The sequence below is a fragment of the Camellia sinensis genome, chromosome 1 (genome assembly GCF_055761805.1).
Source record: "Camellia sinensis isolate YWXY chromosome 1, ASM5576180v1, whole genome shotgun sequence".
NCBI lineage: Eukaryota > Viridiplantae > Streptophyta > Magnoliopsida > Ericales > Theaceae > Camellia > Camellia sinensis.
In genome coordinates this window covers 109,134,349-109,154,021 of record NC_138961.1, presented here as the reverse complement: position 1 = coordinate 109,154,021, position 19,673 = coordinate 109,134,349, and the positions used below count along the sequence as shown (strand labels likewise).

Sequence of the window (19,673 nt, the reverse complement as noted above, 5' to 3'; positions counted from 1 at the left end):
GTCTAATCTTATTTGGGGTCCTCCTGTTATCCCTAGGGTTAGTTTCATTGTGTGGCTGGCTATTCATGAGAGACTTAACACCGGGGACAGGCTCCAAATCTTTGGTCTCCTTACTAGCCCTAGCTGCCCTTTATGTTGTGCTCCTGAGGAGAACCACTCCCATTTGTTCTTTGGGTGTCTCTATTCCTCTAGGATTTGGGCTGTTATCCAAGCTAAATGTATTTCCCACTGGCCTTCTCTGCCCTGGTTGGAACTTGTTGAGTTTGCTACTAAATCCATCAATGGTAAATCTCTGAAATCTGTGATTTTGAAGCTCTCTTTTCTCTTCACTATCTACCACATTTGGATGGAGAGAAATAGTAGAATCTTTAGTAAGGTTTTCAAACCTGAAGAGGTTGTCACTAACTCTATCATCCAAATGGTCAGGGGTAGACTCCTTTCTATGGAAAATGTGAAAGGTGACAACTGGTATTTGGAACAATGGAACCTGCCCTCTAAAATCCTGTTGGAACCTGCCCTCTCTAGAAACTCCTTGTTTCTAGGGTTTTCAATATCTCATTGAGTGATGATCGGAGTTAATGCTCTAACCAAATCTGAATGCTCCCTTAGTGCACGTGTAAGTAATACTGAAATGGAAGTTTTAGGGTTGGTCAAACCTATTGAGGCTTTAGGTTTTGTGAAAAATTCGTTTGAAGTGTTGTCTTCAGAAAACATGGATCCGATGGAGGGTAGTCCTAAGGATCGTGATCTTGAGGCTGATCAAACCCTTGAAGCTTCGCGTAAAGGAGGAACCAAGAGGCAAGCGGATCTGAAATTGGGATCTATGGTTACAGCAGAAAAATTTCAAGAAGTTGCAGATCGTCTAGCGAGGCTTAAGGCTCCTATGACATCCAACGAGGGGAGGATCGCCTTTACTCCAGACCCCCCAAACCTTAGGTGGTCAGAATCTGTAGAGGAAGGAAACCTAGTACTTCAAAATCTTCCTGATAGTCTCGTTGTTACACGTAACAGAGTTGATGCTAGATCTCGTGGTGCTAGTGACAATCTAGCATCGGATCCTGCGATTGGGTTAGAAAAGGGTACAACAGCCGATGAGTCTAACAAAGAAGAGCATCCGATTGGGAACTCGGGAAACCCAGAGGTTGATAACGACTATGAGGAATTTCTGAATCAAAGAGGGGGGTTTCCACAAGGTCGTGGTGGGAGAGGGGGACGTGGTCATGGGGGGGGGGGGGGGCAGAGGACAAAAAACTTGGGCCGAGGTCGCTGCACCATCTGCTAGATCTTCCATCCCTCTCAGGTATGTACCTCCCACTCATAACGAGGGGTATGTTAGTGTTGAACTACCTCCTAGACATTACTCCCTTGGAAAATGGGACTCATGCCTAGTGGGCTATTTTCTGGATAAGAGCGTTTCCTACAATTACATGAGGAACAGTGCTCTTAGTATGTGGAAAAGCAAGGGTTTGAAGGAGATTTTAGCAAATGGGGAAGGTTTCTGGTTTTTCATCTTTGAAGATCCAGACTGCTGTAAAATGGTTCTTGAGGGTGGGCCATGGTATGTTGGGGGGTTTAACCTAATCCTAAAACAGTGGACTAGGATGATGAAACTTACAAAGGAGAAAGCTACCAAAGTCCCTGTTTGGGTTAGACTTTTTAATGTGCCTATGGAATACTGGGACAGTGATGGACTTAGCCGCATAGCTAGTGCTGTGGGAGTTCCTTTGTTTATGGACAACCTCACTGAGAAATGTAGTAGAGTCTCCTTTGCCAGAGTATGTGTTGAAATAGATGCATCATCTACACTACCAGCTATGTTTAATGTTAGCTGTGGAGGGGATACAATTGTAGTTAAAGTAGAATATCAGGGTCTCCCAGCAAAATGTGATCATTGTGTAGCTTTTGGGCATGATACAACCAGATGTGTTAAATCACAGGTTGAGAAGTTAGTCAACCTCCAAAAGGAAACTGAGGAGAATCCAGATCCTGGGTGGAGTACAGTTACAGCAAAAGGTAAGAGGAAGGTGGGGGATCCTGAAGGTGGAGAACATGGTGTGCAGAATGAAGAGACAGAGGGGCAATTGGGTGCTACTGAGACCACACCAGAAGGGGTGGAGGCCCATAATACCCAAATCCTGGTAGAGAAATCACATAGAGAAGGCGTTTCCAGTGATAGTGAACCCAGTCCTGGTGGGGAGGCCAATTCCCCTAATACTACAGATTTGGAGAATCTCCAGAAAAACCTAGTGGCAATAACAAGGCTTGCTCTTCCCCATGATACTGAATTGATTACTAAGGTGGAACGTCTAGCGGAAGCAACACAGGCAATGAAAAGCCCTACACAAAAGCAAATCCAGCAGAAATCGGCTGCAAAAGGTAACTCCTCTGGCAAGGGTAGCAAAAGCCAGAGGAAAAAGCAAAGGTAAATTCTATTTTGAGTGGTTGTGGGTTACTATTTTTGTTGATTATCTTATGACTTTTAAAATTGCATCATGGAATGTTAGAGGTTTCAATGATGCCTCTAGACATAAGGAAGTGAAAAATTTTTTGTTACATGAAGATATAAAAGTCTTAGGCATTTTGGAGACCAAAATAAAAGCTGCAAACGAAAGGGCACTTCTTTCCTCTTGTTTTCTAAATTGGTCCTTTTTGACTAACTCACAACCAACTAAAACTGGGCGTATTTGTGTGTGTTGGGATCCTGCTTTTTGTCAAATTCACTTGATTGAATCTTCCACCCAGTTTATTTTGTGTGAAATTTTTGTCTTGGGTGATAACTCTATTTTTAAAGCTTGCTTTGTATATGCTGAAAATAAGCATGCTGTTAGAAAAGAGTTTTTTGGTAACATGGTTCAAATTTCCCAGTCTCAGTCCAAAATCCCCCTGGTCTTCCTAGGGGATTTTAATGCAACCAGGTACCAATATGAGAAATTTGGGGGTACATCTGTGTGGTCTCCTGAAAAGGAGGAGTTCAACTCTTGTATTATCCACTCTGGTTTGGATGATCTCTCATATAGTGGTTGCCAATTCACTTGGGCCAATAAAAGGGATAGTGGTCAGTACATTGCAACAAAAATTGATAGGGTTCTGGTCAATGAGGTTTGGCTTGACCTGTACCCTAATTCTTGTGCTACTTTCCTTACTTCCTCTATCTCTGATCATTCTCCTGCTGTGGTTACTGTGTCTGAAGCCATTACTTCCTTTAAGAAACCTTTTAAGTTTTTTGACTTTTGGTCAAATCATGAGGGCTTCCTCCCTGCTGTTTCAAAAGTGTGGAATCAATATATTCTGGGAGTTCCTATGTTCAGAGTTTGTCAAAAACTCAGACAACTGAAACCTGTTTTTAAGGCCATGAATAAAAAGGAATTCAGTGACATTTCTACCAGAGTGTTGGCCACTAAATCTGAATTGGATTCTGTACAATGGAAGTTGGATAAGGACCCTGGTAAGCTTGCGCTTCAGAGACTTGAGAGAACTCTCTACAAACAGTATGTTGATCTGACTATGGTTGAAGAGAGTTTGGCTCATCAAAAGTCTAGGGTTCAGTGGCTGAAATTGGGGGACTGTAATAGCAAGTTCTTTTTTAAGACTATTAAGGGTAATATCAATAGGGGTAAAATTCTTAATATTGAGTTAAAGGATGGGAGTATATCTAACAAGCCTGAAGAGATTCAAAATGCTTTCACAAATTTTTACTCTGACTTGTTTGGTACCCCTATTGCTGGCCATTATGATGGGACTGAAAGAATAAATTCCCTTGTCAAATCCAGGATCTCCAATGATCAATCTGCTCTCCTTGCTAGACCAGTGACTGATCTGGAGATTATTAGTTTTTTGGTCTCTTAAACCTAACAAGGCCCCTGGTCCTGATGGTTACCCTGCGGGCTTTTTCAAAAAATCTTGGGGTATTGTTGGTAGAGAGGTTACCCAAGCCATTAGAACTTTTTTTGAGTCTGGGAAGCTTCTCTCCGAAGTCAATAGTACAATCATAGCTCTTATCCCCAAAGTTCCTAGCCCTGTAAAAGTGGGAGACTTTAGACCCATCTCTTGTTGTAATACGATATACAAATGTATAGCTAAAATTATTGCAAATAGGATTAAAGAGGTCTTACCTGACCTCATTGATCCTGTGCAATCAGCCTTTGTGCAGGGTAGGAGAATTTCTGATAATATCTTCTTGTCTCAAGAAATATTGAGGGGTTACCACAAGAATTCCACTACCCCTAAGTGTGCGATGAAAGTGGATATCATGAAAGCTTACGATAGTGTGAGATGGGAGTTTATCATTGATATCCTTAAAGCCATGGCTTTTCCGCCCATTATGATATCCTGGATCAAGGCTTGTATGACAAGTCCTTCTTTCTCTGTTTGCATTAATGGGAGCTTGCATGGTTATTTTAAAGGTGCTAGAGGTCTTAGACAGGGAGATCCTATGTCTCCTTATCTTTTCGTTCTGGCTATGGAAATCCTTGCTAGAATTTTTGCTGAAAAGTCCAATCATCCTCAATTCAAGTTCCATTGGAGATGTGAGAAATCTAAGATTGTCAATCTCTGCTTTGCTGATGATCTTATGATCTTCAGTCGTGGGGATATCCCTACTGTCAGTTTAATCATGCAAGGTCTGGAGGAGTTCTCTTCTCTTTCAGGCCTTACCCCTAGCTTCAGCAAAAGCAACATTTATTTCTCTGGCTGTAATGGGGGGTTGAAAGAAGATATCCTCAAAATTGTTCAGTTTACTGAGGGTACTCTTCCTGTTAAATACCTTGGTGTCCCACTGATTACAACCAAGCTAAGGGCTTCGGATTGTCAAATTCTCATTGATAGGATCACAAATCGTATTAAAAGCTGGACAAATAAAGCTCTTTCTTATGCTGGAAGAGCTCAACTTATCCAGACCATTCTCTTTTCTATGCAGGTTTACTGGTCCTCTCTTTTCATCCTCCCCAAGAGGGTTATTAGAGAGATTGAGGGTATCCTTAGAGCTTTTTTCTGGTCGGGCACAGATCTTAAGAAACATAGTGCCAAAATTGCTTGGGATAAGATTTGTGTGCCTAAAAATGAAGGTGGTCTTGGTTTTAAATCTTTAGAGGTTTGGAACATGGCTGCCATAACCAAGCATATTTGGTTCCTCTTCTCTGGAGGGGAGATGTCTATGTGGTGCCAATGGGTTAAATCGTATTTACTTAAGGGCAGAAGTTTCTGGAAAGTAAAGGTTCCCCACAACTCTTCTTGGGTTTGGAGGAAGATCCTTGCTCTTAGAGATAAAATTTCTCCCCTTATTATCCACAAAATAGGTAGAGGTGACTCTACTTTTTTATGGTACGATAATTGGCATCCTCTTGGTCCTTTATGGAAAAAAATTTGGGGACAGAATCTTGTATGACTCTAATCTTAACAGTGAGACTAAGGTCAATCAGATTATGGATGGGGGCTCTTGGAAGTGGCCTGTCCCCAACTCTTGGGAAATAAGGGAGCTGATCTCTTCAACCCCCACTAGTTGCAGACCTAATCCTCTACTGGATGATCAACCTACTTGGTCTCTTTCCGATGGGAAATTTACTATTAATGGTGTTTGGAATCATTGGAGGCTTAAGCTTGATAAAGTTGTTTGGCATAAACTAATCTGGGGGGCTTACCATATTCCTAGGGCTAGTTTTGTGGTTTGGATGGCTGTCCAGGAGAGACTTAATACTGGTGACAGGCTTCAGCTATTTGGCATCTCTCCTACACCAACCTGCCCATTTTGCCAACATGATACTGAAACTCATTCTCACCTCTTTTTTGAGTGTGTCTTCTCTACTAAAATCTGGACTGAAATTAAAGCTAAATGTAATGTGCAGTGGCCTGATTTTCAGTGGCCTGGCATTATTCCCTTTGCTACTAGAGAGACTAAGAGAAGATCATTAAGATCCATAATCATCAAATTGTCATTGTTGTGCTCTGTTTATATAATCTGGCTTGAAAGGAATAACAGAATTTTCAACAAAGAATTCAAGCCAGAAGAAGTGGTGGTTAAAATAATTGTCCAACTGATTCGGGGTAGATTGTTGTCTATCACAAATGTTCCTAGAAATGCAGGTGATAACTGGTACATTGACCATTGGAATCTGCCTGCTACTGTCCTGAAGCCCCATGCTCTCGGCACTGGGAGGGCTGCTGAGTGATGTGAGTTCACTATATGAGGGTTGAGTGATTGTAAGCAAACAGAGTGTTTCTTTTCTAACTGTTTTCTTCATGTGTAGTAATGAGGAGTGCTTGGATCAGTGTGGGTTGAGTGTTGTGAGTCCAAAATTCACAACTGACAGAATTGTGGGTTGAGTGAAATAGCTTCTCATAAATGTTTTATCTAATGTTTATATATATTGTAAGTTTTATGTGCAGGCTATGGAGTAATGCTTTGCTGTGTGGGTTGAGTGATGAGAGTTTATATACTGTGTGCTAAATTCCAACTGAGTGATGTGAGGTTATTGAGGGTTTAGTGATGTGAGACATATATTGTGGTTATCTGTTTACTGGAATCTTTCAGGATCACTAATGGATGTGTTTACTCAATTCTGGCAGGAAGTTCTATATGGTCTAGTGGAGGTCTACATCTTGGTTTTGATTCTTGGGATACTCGGCTTGAAGCTGGCTGCTGAATGCGCCGCTGGTTGTTTCATCAGGGATATAAGCTGTTTTCTTTTCTGTTTTAACATCTTAGCTATTTTACCTATCCTAGCGGGGTGTGCTAGGAAGTAAATGGTCCATCTTTGACCTATCTTTGTTTTTATTACTTTACTGTTGGTTTTGGATTAGGTAGTCCACAGGTTATATTTTGTTTTGCTATTATGGGGCTGTTCATCCCTCGGCTTTGGGCTATTCTCTAGCAGGGTTTTTTGTTCACCGTTCCTGTTTCTCGGTTTTGGTGCCGTTGTTTTGTGATGCTATGGGTTTGTTTTGGTCTCGGTTTTTAGCTGTCCTTCGCAGTGTTCATTATCCCTATCTCTCTTGATATGGCTGCTGAACAGTGTGTGTTTCTTTTGGGTTTTGTTTTCGCTTTGCGTTAGCTTTTTGGTTTTTCTGGGTTTCTGTTTTTCCTGTATAGTTGCTGTAGGGCCTGGGGTATTCCCCTTGTAATCTTGTATATCCTTTGTCTTTAATTTATGTCTTATTCACCCAAAAAAAAAAAACTACTGCAGTTGAAAGGAATTTGAGTGGTGTGAGTTATCCTACATTGAGGGTTGAGTGATGGTGAGCAGATATGGAGTGTTTTGTCTAACAAAGGGTGCTGTTTTGCAGATGGTTTTTATTCTCAGATTCTATCAGCTATTATGGACCCCAAATGTTTACAATATCTGGAGCCTATGAGGGGAGGGTTGAGGGATGTGAGCCAGTACAGATACTATTGTAAATGTGGGTTGAGTGGGGGGAGGAAGTACATATATGTTCTAACATGTGCCATATATTATATATATATATATTTTGTGTAGGTTTATGGAATTCTCAAGTACATTGTTCAGCTGGCTGGAATGAGTGAGCACGAGATTTGTGGGCCGAGTGATGGGAGATATTACATTGAGTGGAGAGCTCTCCTTTCTTGTGGGTCGAGTGAGGGGAGGTCCTATACTGAGTGCTTGTTGTTTCTTCTTCTTTATGACTCAATATATTTGTCACGACCCGAACCCGCCCCCGTGGGTTAAGGACATAACCGGCCAGTAATCATGAGATTACCTACGGCCTCAAACTGTTGTAAACGTATTTTAACAGAGTTAATGGGGGCCAAACGGAAGCAAAATTAAAAACTTTGTCCATAGAGCCGTGCTTATATGCACATCAAACAAACCATACTCAGATACGTTAATAACTCACATCAAAAGTACGGTTTCACAAAATTCATTACAGACAGGATCGTCCAAAACGAGTCAACCTATAACAGACTATGTACAGACATGCACTAGGTCCTTGCCAACAAGACAAAACATAGGTACATAGTAAAAGGGCAAGGATGGTCTCATGCGCGAGGCACAAGGCTGACTCTCTCAAAACTCCTGTTGTTTCTAGCAGACTTCACTGGGGCTGGGTTTGGACTTCCCTTGGCTCACCTACAAATACATGAATGAGCGTGAGCGATAGCCCAGTGAATAATATCAAATACAACAGTTACATAACAATATGTAGAACAACATGGGACCAAAGGGGAAGAAAGCAGAGCCTCTCTCTCTAGATTCTAGAGAGAGAATGCTCCCCCCGGTGGTGTATCATGGTAGTAGTGTTGTACTGGTGCATTTCTGACCAGTTTGCTTTGCTCCTTTACCCCCATCTATGGGCGGATTGAGCATGAATCAGGTCTGTTAAGCCCCATTGAGGGGTGGAGCTAATCTATGTTAGTGAATTTCAAGTTTCTTGGAGTTCTCTGGTTGTCTCTGGGCTCTACTTTCTCTCTCTAGAAACTACATGGCCTATGTTGAGATGCGGTCAGCCATGGCACCTGTCGACCCTCGAGGGTCAGATTCACTGTGGTCATTATAGGCCTGTGTTTACGGGGTTTGGTCTTTGTTGGTGGGTTAGATGGTGCGATGGTGGGTACTGTTCTCTTGTAAGCTGCTAGTTTGAGGATGTTGAAGTTCCCCGGAGGCGTCTGGTTATGTCACCGGTAGGTCTGCAGCTTGGTGTTGTACCTGCTGGATGTCATTATGTTAGAGGCTGGTCATGTTTAATTTATTGTATGCATGCGAAGGTGGGGCTAGTCTCAGTTTGCTTCGGCGATGATGATCAAGCTCTGTTCTTCTACGGCAGTGTGCAGGATGCTCATGACAGTCGTGTTTTTAGCCCAGATTTTTGCTGGGTGGTTTTGTGTTTCGGCACATGCTCGCCGGCGTGTATGTTAATGGTGTTCTGGTTCAGGTTTGCTGCCATTGTTGCTATACCATCGTCCATGCCGAAGGATTTGGTACAGATGTACAGTCCACGCGCTAGTTCTAGTTTTTTTTGGAGCAACGTGGTGGATTTTTGGGGTTCTGCTGGTTGGCTGCCATGTTTGGCATAGCATGAGTTGGCTAGCGGTGCTGGGTTTTCCGACGGCAGATTATGTTCTAGGTAATCAAGCTTCGCCGGCCATGGTGGACTTCCGACGCTGGTGTATTTTTAATACATGAGCTATGAAGGAGTTGAAGTGGGTTTCACGAGTCTTGGGCGCGTGGGATTCATTAACAAATGTAGCTGGGTGCTTTCATAGGCTCTACATCACCTATGGAATGATGTGTTTTTGACGTGTGATGAGTGATGTTGTAATGTTGCTGTGTAGCAGGTTGCACCACGTGGGTGGAGGGTGGGTTTTCTCCCGCCAAGGGGTTTTGATTTCTGGGATGGTGGGTATGCTTTTGGCCCACGGTTTTGGGTAAACCAGTAATGGTTTTGTATTGTTATATTGGTTGGCAGCGCTGTAACGAAGTGTATGGGCCCATCTTTTGATTTATAATTTACAGTGGGCCCACGGGGCCAATAGTGCTAACTTGTTTTGTGGGTCTCTACCACGTCTGTAAAATTGTCCATATATCATTCCCCAATACCCATCTATTATTTTTGATGGTAGAGGGTATTTGGAGTTTTTTGATATATGGACAATTTTTGATTTTATTATTGTGTTTGTTAGGTACCCGATTGTTACGGGTTTGTTTTAATTGTTTTTAATTAGTTATTTTTTATTAGTTCCCCTCTTTGTGGGTTACGAGATTCGTTGTATTACCTGGGGTATGCCCCTTGTAAATGTGTAAAATTTGTCTTTAATTTATGACTTACCCACCCAAAAAATGTAGAACAACATGCTCCAAACGGCCTTGGGCCCAATTCGTACTTCTGTTTAACAACCAAATATATATAACTATACGAAATGCAAGTCAAGTAACTGTAGTTCCAAACATTCTGGCCTTTGGCCCATCCGGGTTTCCATTCATGGCAAAACGGCCTTCGGCCCATTCATTCATGTCAAAACGGCCTTTGGCCCATTCATTCATGTCAAACGGCCTTTGGCCCATTCATTCATGTCAAAACGGCCTTCGGCCCATTTATTCATGTCAAAACGGCCTTTGGCCCATTCATTCATGTCAAACGGCCTTCGGCCCATTTATTCATGTCAAAACGGCCTTTGGCCCATTCATTCATGTCAAACGGCCTTCGGCCCATTTATTCATGTCAAAACGGCCTTTGGCCCATTCATTCATGTCAAAACGGCCTTTGGCCCATTCATTCATGTCAAAACGGCCTTTGGCCCATTCTTTCATGTCAAAACGGCCTTTGGCCCATTCATTCATGTCAAAACGGCCTTTGGCCCATTTATTCATTTATTCTTGTCAGACTTTTGTCCACAATCCCAATTAACAACTCATAATATTTATAGGGGAATAACAATTGGACATTGACAAGTTTTCAAATATTGATATTACTCACAGTGATCGGCTTGTGGATGCGCCCTGGAGCTTGACCCTACACATTTCATGAATACAAAAGGGTCACTAACAGTTCAATCTGTTCTTTAATTCACATATTCCTCTTTAGGCTTTGTTCTTATCTCATTAACTCATTTACAATGCTTAACATATGCCTAAGAGTGCTTACAAGTGAAAGGGAACGGAAAACGAATCACAGAATGCATGAACAAAATTCCAGGAAACAGGGTCCCCGCTCGAGCGTAAACTTCTCCGCTCGAGCGGACCCTTAAGGCCTGCAGAAGTACTGGTTGCACGAAAGATGCGCTCGAGCGTGGAATAGAGCGCTCGAGCTGAAGGCCTGTCTACAAAAATCCACGCTCGAGCGTGGAGTGTCCCGCTCGAGCGGACATCCAACTCTGCAAAAATGCTGGGACCACGATTTTCCCGCTCGAGCGGCCATTACCCCGCTCGAGCGGACCTCAAAAATCTGGGTTTCCCATATCGTGTTCTTGAGCTCCAAATCGGTTTTCCATCTACATTTCTTGCATGCAATGGTTCAAATTACACATTTACACATGCTAACATGCTACCAATGCAAGATTACAGCATTAGAAAAGCTCAATTACATGAATTATCTACATGCATGTCCCAAAATATCTCAAACCCATCATCAACATGCTCAAATTCAAACATTCAAGACTTATACTCCCATGATTTGTACATGCATGTGGGAGATGCTCATCATTCTCAACTTAGATGGTACAAATGGTGATTACAACATGAGCTTTAACCAAACTCTACATGAATCATGTGTTTCAAGCTCAAACATGCAAATTCAAAGTAATTTCTTACATGCATGAGTTCTAAGACTTCAAACTCAACAAAAATCAACTCATTACATGTTCTTGATCACAAACAACCCTTGAACTTACAAATTACAAGTAAGGTCCATGAATTCACTTACCTAAGAGCTTCAACACTCAAGCTCTAGCCAAATCTTGAGCTAGATCTTCAAATTCCCAAGTCTTGAGCCCAAATTACACAAATCTCTCCCTTTTTCTCTCCATGGCCGGCCTCTCTCTCACTCTCAATTGTCTAACTCAGATTTTGAGTTTTAAGAGAGCTAAAGGAGAGTGCAATACAAATATACAACAAGCACCACTAACAAATATTTTAATATAAAATAATGGGGTACTTAATTTATCAATTTAATCAGTTTAAATTGACCAGAATCAAATTTCAATTAAATTTCACCGTAGGCTCTAAAAATTATGCCAACCACAATGGCGTAATCAATTTCGGGTTCCGTGGCCGATAAGGCCCTCAATTAAATTTCCAAAGCAGACTACTCAAACAGATATTCCTACGATGAACAGATAAAATTCCAAACCACATATTTTCACATAGTGGAACACAAAATCATATCAAAATACATAATCACACCATGTTAAGGACCAATTAGCATATTACGGAACAGGGGTATTACAGTCTCCCCCCCTTTAGGAAGTTTGGTCCTCCAAACTTAATTTACCTTCGTCGGGAAACAAATGTGGATAGCGTAGACGCATTTCCTCCTCTTTTTCCCATGTAGCATCTGTCCCATAGTGTTCCTTCCATTCCACTTTCACCATTGGAATGGATCTGTTTCTCAATTCTTTCACTTGTCGGTCAACAATTCTTTCCGGCCATTCAGCATATTCCATATTTTCATCAATAGCAACCCGGTGATAATCAATCACATGCAACGGATCTCGGAGGTAACCCCTCAACATCGACACATGGAATACGTTATGGATTTGCTCGAATCCCGGTGGCAAAGCAACTCTATAAGCAACTGGGCCAAGCGTCTCCAAAATCTGAAACGGCCCAATGTAACGGGGCGACAACTTGCCCTTTTTCCCAAACCTGACTTGGCCTTTCATCGGAGAAACTCGGATGAACACATGGTCGCCGACCTCATACTCAAGAGGTCTTCTCCGAACGTCTGCATAATTCTTCTGTCGGTCTTGAGCTGTTTTGAGCCTTTGCCGAATAGTTTTGATCTTTTCAGAGGTGTCTTGTACAATTTCAGGCCCAAGCAAAGCTCTGTCTCCGACCTCTGTCCAACAAATAGGTGATCTACACCTCCTACCATACAAAGCCTCGTATGGTGCCATACCGATGCTGGAGTGGAAGCTATTATTATAGGCAAATTCTGCAAGTGGCAAGTAGTCTTCCCAACTCCCCTGAAAATCCAAAGCACACATGCGAAGCATATCTTCCAAAGTCTGTATTGTTCGTTCTGACTGCCCATCTGTCTGTGGGTGGAATGCAGTGCTGAACCTTAGTTCTGTTCCCATAGCTTCCTGCAAACTCTTCCACAATCTAGATACAAATTTCAGATCTCTATCCGACACAATGGATACCGGAACTCCATGTAAACGGACAATTTCATCAACATAAATAGTAGCCAACCTATAAGCGGTAAACGTAGTTTTGACAGGCAGAAAATGTGCAGATTTAGTCAGTCTATCAACTACAACCCAAACAGAATCCATACCTTGGGAAGTCCGAGGTAGGCCAACAACGAAATCCATAGTCACATGTTCCCACTTCCACTCAGGAATAGGGAGAGGTTGAAGTAGACCGCCTGGTTTCTGATGTTCAGCCTTAACCTGCTGACACTGAAGGCACTTGGACACATATTCTGCAATCTCTTTCTTCATTTTAGGCCACCAATAGGTTTGTTTTAAATCCCGATACATTTTATTGTTACCCGGATGCATAGCAAGTACGGATCTGTGGGCTTCATCTAAGACCCTCTTCTTTAGTTCCGTGATATCTGGGACACATATTCGGTTTCGAAATTTCAACATTCCATTCTCGACACCGAACTCCGCTTTTGGGCTTACTTCAAATTCATCAATTACCTTTCTGAGGAACTCATCCTCTTTCTGTTTTTGCTTGATTTCCTCAACAATTGCCGGCTCGGCTGTAATAGCGGCTATCAATCCGCCCTGTTCACACACCACCACTTCAATTTCAGACTTTTCAAAGTCTTGCAAAATCTCCCTTTGTTCAGTAAGCAAACAAGCCATACTCCCTGTTGATTTCCTGCTCAAGGCATCAGCCACTGTATTAGCTTTTCCGGGGTGATACTGAATTTCTAGGTCGTAATCTTTTATCAATTCCAGCCATCTTCTCTGACGCATATTCAACTCTTTCTGCGTGAAGAAGTATTTTAGGCTTTTATGATCTGTGTAGACTTCACACTTTGCCCCATACAAATAATGCCGCCAGATTTTCAAAGCAAAAACAACTGCGGCCAATTCTAGGTCGTGTGTTGGATAATTCTTCTCATGTGGCCTCAACTGTCGGGAGGCGTAAGCAATAACCTTTCCGTTCTGCATTAACACACAACCCAAACCCTTATAAGAGGCGTCACTGAAAATCACAAAATTTTCCGTACCTGAAGGTAGTGTCAAAATTGGTGCAGTGGTCAATCTTGTCTTCAATTCATGAAAGGCTGATTCTCTTTCACTATTCCACTCAAATGGTTGTCCTTTACGTGTCAATTGGGTAAGAGGCACAGCTAATTTCGAAAAGTCCTTTACAAACCTTCTGTAGTACCCAGCTAGGCCCATGAAACTGCGAACTTCTGTCACATTAGTTGGTGTAGGCCAATTCACAATTGCTTCTATCTTCTGCGGGTCCACTGAAATTCCTTCCTTGTTGACCACGTGCCCTAAGAAAATAACCTCATCCAACCAAAACTCACATTTCTTTAACTTAGCAAATAGTTTTCTCTCCCGAAGTATTTGTAAAACAATCCTCAAATGATGTTCATGTTCAAGTTTATCTTTAGAGTAAATCAAAATATCATCGATGAAGACTACAACAAACTCATCAAGGTAGGTTTTAAAAATTCTATTCATTAGGTCCATAAACGCTGCCGGAGCATTAGTCACTCCAAATGGCATAACAAGAAATTCAAAATGACCATACCTCGTTCTGAATGCGGTTTTCTCAACATCCTCTGCTTTAACCTTCAGCTGATGATACCCAGATCTCAAATCAATCTTAGAAAACACCCGTGATCCCTGCAACTGATCAAATAAGTCATCAATACGGGGTAAGGGATATTTGTTCTTTATCGTTACCTTGTTCAATTCCCGGTAATCAATGTACAGGCGTAAGGTACCATCCTTTTTCTTTACAAATAACACTGGTGCGCCCCAAGGCGAAGTACTGGGCCGGATAAACCCTTTATCAAGAAGGTCTTGCAACTGTTCTTTTAATTCTTTCATTTCGGCTGTAGCCATCCTGTAGGGAGTTTTAGAAATAGGTTGGGTGCCTGGCACAGTTTCAATAGTAAACTCTATCTCCCTGTCTACCAATTCCCCTGGTAATTCATTTGGAAACACATCTGGGAATTCTCTAACAATGGGAATATCATTCAATTCAACATTCACGGATTGTTCAGTCAATACATAACACAAATAACCCTGGCATCCCTTCCTGATCAATTTACATGCTTTCATTGCAGATATCAAATATGGTGGAGGTACTACCCCATTTCCCACAAACACAATTTCTTCCTGTTCTGGTGGTTTAAACACAACCCTCTTTGTCACACAATCTATAGTAGCACAATATTTGGTCAACCAATCCATGCCCAAAATTACATCGAAGTGTCTAAAGTTTAAGGGCAACAAATCTACATATAGGGTAGCATCCTCAATATGCACGTCACAAAACCGATATATATAGTCACATAACACAGATTCCCCCGATGGAGCAGACACACATAACAAATATGGCAACAATTCTAGGGGTCTTTTCAGTCTAGATGCAAATGCATATGTCACAAATGAATGCGTTGATCCAGAATCAATTAACACAAAAGCATCCTGATTACATATCGAGATAGTACCTGAGACAACGGCATTGGCATTCCGTGTATCACCCGGAACGAGTGCAAAGACTCTCCCTTGTCTCACTGTATCCCCAGTAGTAGCAGATCTCAAAGTGTTTCCCGGCTTCGGGATCGATGCAGTGGAGCTAGCAGCTATCTTCCCACTATTTTGATTACAATCTCGGGCTATATGCCCTTGTTTCCCACACTTAAAGCAGGCTCCTGATGTACGGTAACAGACTCCACGGTGCTTTTTGCCACAAGTGTTGCACATGGGAGCTGTGTCTCGGGAAGAACCGGAAGTAGTTGAGGAGCCCGTGTTTTGCTTTTTCAAAAATTTCTTCTTCGAAAAGAAGCCTTGTCTTTTGTTGCCTTTCCATCCGGTTGTTGGCTTAGCTTGTCTAGCTATGTTAGCCTCTGATATAATGGCCCGGTCAAGCACCCCAATGTAGGTCTCCAATTTCAGGACATTCACTCGCTCTAGGATGTCACTTCGGAGCCCACCTTCAAAATGCCTTGCCTTCTTATAATCAGTGTCAATCACGTGTGGTGCAAACCTGGCCAACTCAGTAAATTTGGCCTCATACTCAGCTACAGTCATGCTGTCTTGTTTGAGTTCCATGAACTCTGCCACTTTCCTGTCCCGGACACACTGCGGGAAGTACTTGTCATAGAAGATTTCCAAAAATCTCACCCAGTCAGCATCCCTGTGGTTTTCTCGCATCAACATCCACCATCTTCTCGCTTCGTCTTCTAGCATAAAAGTGGCTAGAAGCACTTTCTGTGTATCCGAGCACGGAAATACCTCAAACAGTTTTTCGATCCCAAGAACCCAAGCTTCCGCTTTCAAAGGATCCAGTCCACCATGAAACTGTGGTGGTTTCATTTTCTTGAACTCCTTGGTGAGAGCAATTATCCGATCATCATTTTGATTATCTGGCACGGGCGGTGCCTGAGGTGGAGGTGGCGGGTGTGGTTGCTGCCACTCTTGTTGTTGTCTCAAAGCTTCTGCCATTTCCTGAATCAGTCTTTCCATTCTGTCCAGTCTGGCGGCAGAGGATTCCTCTAACTCATCACCTCTGGTTCTCACCATCTGATTAAACTTGCATTATATTCCATACCAAAGGTACACAAGTACACATACACTAAGGAGCACATATTTCCAGATAATTCGTAATGCAAGTAGTTCACAACTTACACATATACTTATTCATAACAAAACATTTAAGCATATAATCAATGCTTCCAAACTCGTATTTATCACATGAGTGCATCCTAGATCTTATCTAGACGCTTATTGCTCTTTTTGGACAAGTGTGTGAGTTATTAACTCGTGCTCTGATACCACTCTGTCACGACCCGAACCCGCCCCCGTGGGTTAAGGACGTAACCGGCCAGTAATCATGAGATTACCTACGGCCTCAAACTGTTGTAAACGTATTTTAACAGAGTTAATGGGGGCCAAACGGAAGCAAAATTAAAAACTTTGTCCATAGAGCCGTGCTTATATGCACATCAAACAAACCATACTCAGATACGTTAATAACTCACATCAAAAGTACGGTTTCACAAAATTCATTACAGACAGGATCGTCCAAAACGAGTCAACCTATAACAGACTATGTACAGACATGCACTAGGTCCTTGCCAACAAGACAAAACATAGGTACATAGTAAAAGGGCAAGGATGGTCTCATGCGCGAGGCACAAGGCTGACTCTCTCAAAACTCCTGTTGTTTCTAGCAGACTTCACTGGGGCTGGGTTTGGACTTCCCTTGGCTCACCTACAAATACATGAATGAGCGTGAGCGATAGCCCAGTGAATAATATCAAATACAACAGTTACATAACAATATGTAGAACAACATGGGACCAAAGGGGAAGAAAGCAGAGCCTCTCTCTCTAGATTCTAGAGAGAGAATGCTCCCCCCGGTGGTGTATCATGGTAGTAGTGTTGTACTGGTGCATTTCTGACCAGTTTGCTTTGCTCCTTTACCCCCATCTATGGGCGGATTGAGCATGAATCAGGTCTGTTAAGCCCCATTGAGGGGTGGAGCTAATCTATGTTAGTGAATTTCAAGTTTCTTGGAGTTCTCTGGTTGTCTCTGGGCTCTACTTTCTCTCTCTAGAAACTACATGGCCTATGTTGAGATGCGGTCAGCCATGGCACCTGTCGACCCTCGAGGGTCAGATTCACTGTGGTCATTATAGGCCTGTGTTTACGGGGTTTGGTCTTTGTTGGTGGGTTAGATGGTGCGATGGTGGGTACTGTTCTCTTGTAAGCTGCTAGTTTGAGGATGTTGAAGTTCCCCGGAGGCGTCTGGTTATGTCACCGGTAGGTCTGCAGCTTGGTGTTGTACCTGCTGGATGTCATTATGTTAGAGGCTGGTCATGTTTAATTTATTGTATGCATGCGAAGGTGGGGCTAGTCTCAGTTTGCTTCGGCGATGATGATCAAGCTCTGTTCTTCTACGGCAGTGTGCAGGATGCTCATGACAGTCGTGTTTTTAGCCCAGATTTTTGCTGGGTGGTTTTGTGTTTCGGCACATGCTCGCCGGCGTGTATGTTAATGGTGTTCTGGTTCAGGTTTGCTGCCATTGTTGCTATACCATCGTCCATGCCGAAGGATTTGGTACAGATGTACAGTCCACGCGCTAGTTCTAGTTTTTTTTGGAGCAACGTGGTGGATTTTTGGGGTTCTGCTGGTTGGCTGCCATGTTTGGCATAGCATGAGTTGGCTAGCGGTGCTGGGTTTTCCGACGGCAGATTATGTTCTAGGTAATCAAGCTTCGCCGGCCATGGTGGACTTCCGACGCTGGTGTATTTTTAATACATGAGCTATGAAGGAGTTGAAGTGGGTTTCACGAGTCTTGGGCGCGTGGGATTCATTAACAAATGTAGCTGGGTGCTTTCATAGGCTCTACATCACCTATGGAATGATGTGTTTTTGACGTGTGATGAGTGATGTTGTAATGTTGCTGTGTAGCAGGTTGCACCACGTGGGTGGAGGGTGGGTTTTCTCCCGCCAAGGGGTTTTGATTTCTGGGATGGTGGGTATGCTTTTGGCCCACGGTTTTGGGTAAACCAGTAATGGTTTTGTATTGTTATATTGGTTGGCAGCGCTGTAACGAAGTGTATGGGCCCATCTTTTGATTTATAATTTACAGTGGGCCCACGGGGCCAATAGTGCTAACTTGTTTTGTGGGTCTCTACCACGTCTGTAAAATTGTCCATATATCATTCCCCAATACCCATCTATTATTTTTGATGGTAGAGGGTATTTGGAGTTTTTTGATATATGGACAATTTTTGATTTTATTATTGTGTTTGTTAGGTACCCGATTGTTACGGGTTTGTTTTAATTGTTTTTAATTAGTTATTTTTTATTAGTTCCCCTCTTTGTGGGTTACGAGATTCGTTGTATTACCTGGGGTATGCCCCTTGTAAATGTGTAAAATTTGTCTTTAATTTATGACTTACCCACCCAAAAAATGTAGAACAACATGCTCCAAACGGCCTTGGGCCCAATTCGTACTTCTGTTTAACAACCAAATATATATAACTATACGAAATGCAAGTCAAGTAACTGTAGTTCCAAACATTCTGGCCTTTGGCCCATCCGGGTTTCCATTCATGGCAAAACGGCCTTCGGCCCATTCATTCATGTCAAAACGGCCTTTGGCCCATTCATTCATGTCAAACGGCCTTTGGCCCATTCATTCATGTCAAAACGGCCTTCGGCCCATTTATTCATGTCAAAACGGCCTTTGGCCCATTCATTCATGTCAAACGGCCTTCGGCCCATTTATTCATGTCAAAACGGCCTTTGGCCCATTCATTCATGTCAAACGGCCTTCGGCCCATTTATTCATGTCAAAACGGCCTTTGGCCCATTCATTCATGTCAAAACGGCCTTTGGCCCATTCATTCATGTCAAAACGGCCTTTGGCCCATTCTTTCATGTCAAAACGGCCTTTGGCCCATTCATTCATGTCAAAACGGCCTTTGGCCCATTTATTCATTTATTCTTGTCAGACTTTTGTCCACAATCCCAATTAACAACTCATAATATTTATAGGGGAATAACAATTGGACATTGACAAGTTTTCAAATATTGATATTACTCACAGTGATCGGCTTGTGGATGCGCCCTGGAGCTTGACCCTACACATTTCATGAATACAAAAGGGTCACTAACAGTTCAATCTGTTCTTTAATTCACATATTCCTCTTTAGGCTTTGTTCTTATCTCATTAACTCATTTACAATGCTTAACATATGCCTAAGAGTGCTTACAAGTGAAAGGGAACGGAAAACGAATCACAGAATGCATGAACAAAATTCCAGGAAACAGGGTCCCCGCTCGAGCGTAA

The 19,673-nt window shown here is 42.5% G+C and overlaps 1 protein-coding gene across 1 annotated transcript; it reads left to right on the top strand.

Annotated features, from left to right (window-relative positions):
* The first annotated feature begins 631 nt into the window (after positions 1-631).
* LOC145816158 (uncharacterized) lies at positions 632-6,164 on the top strand. The gene is made up of 5 exons (XM_082912435.1): positions 632-1,182; positions 1,301-2,422; positions 2,505-3,807; positions 3,857-5,212; positions 5,295-6,164. The coding sequence occupies exons 1-5, from the start codon at positions 632-634 to the stop codon at positions 6,162-6,164; spliced, it is 5,202 nt and encodes a 1,733-aa protein (XP_082768561.1).
* Positions 6,165-19,673: the final 13,509 nt, after the last annotated feature.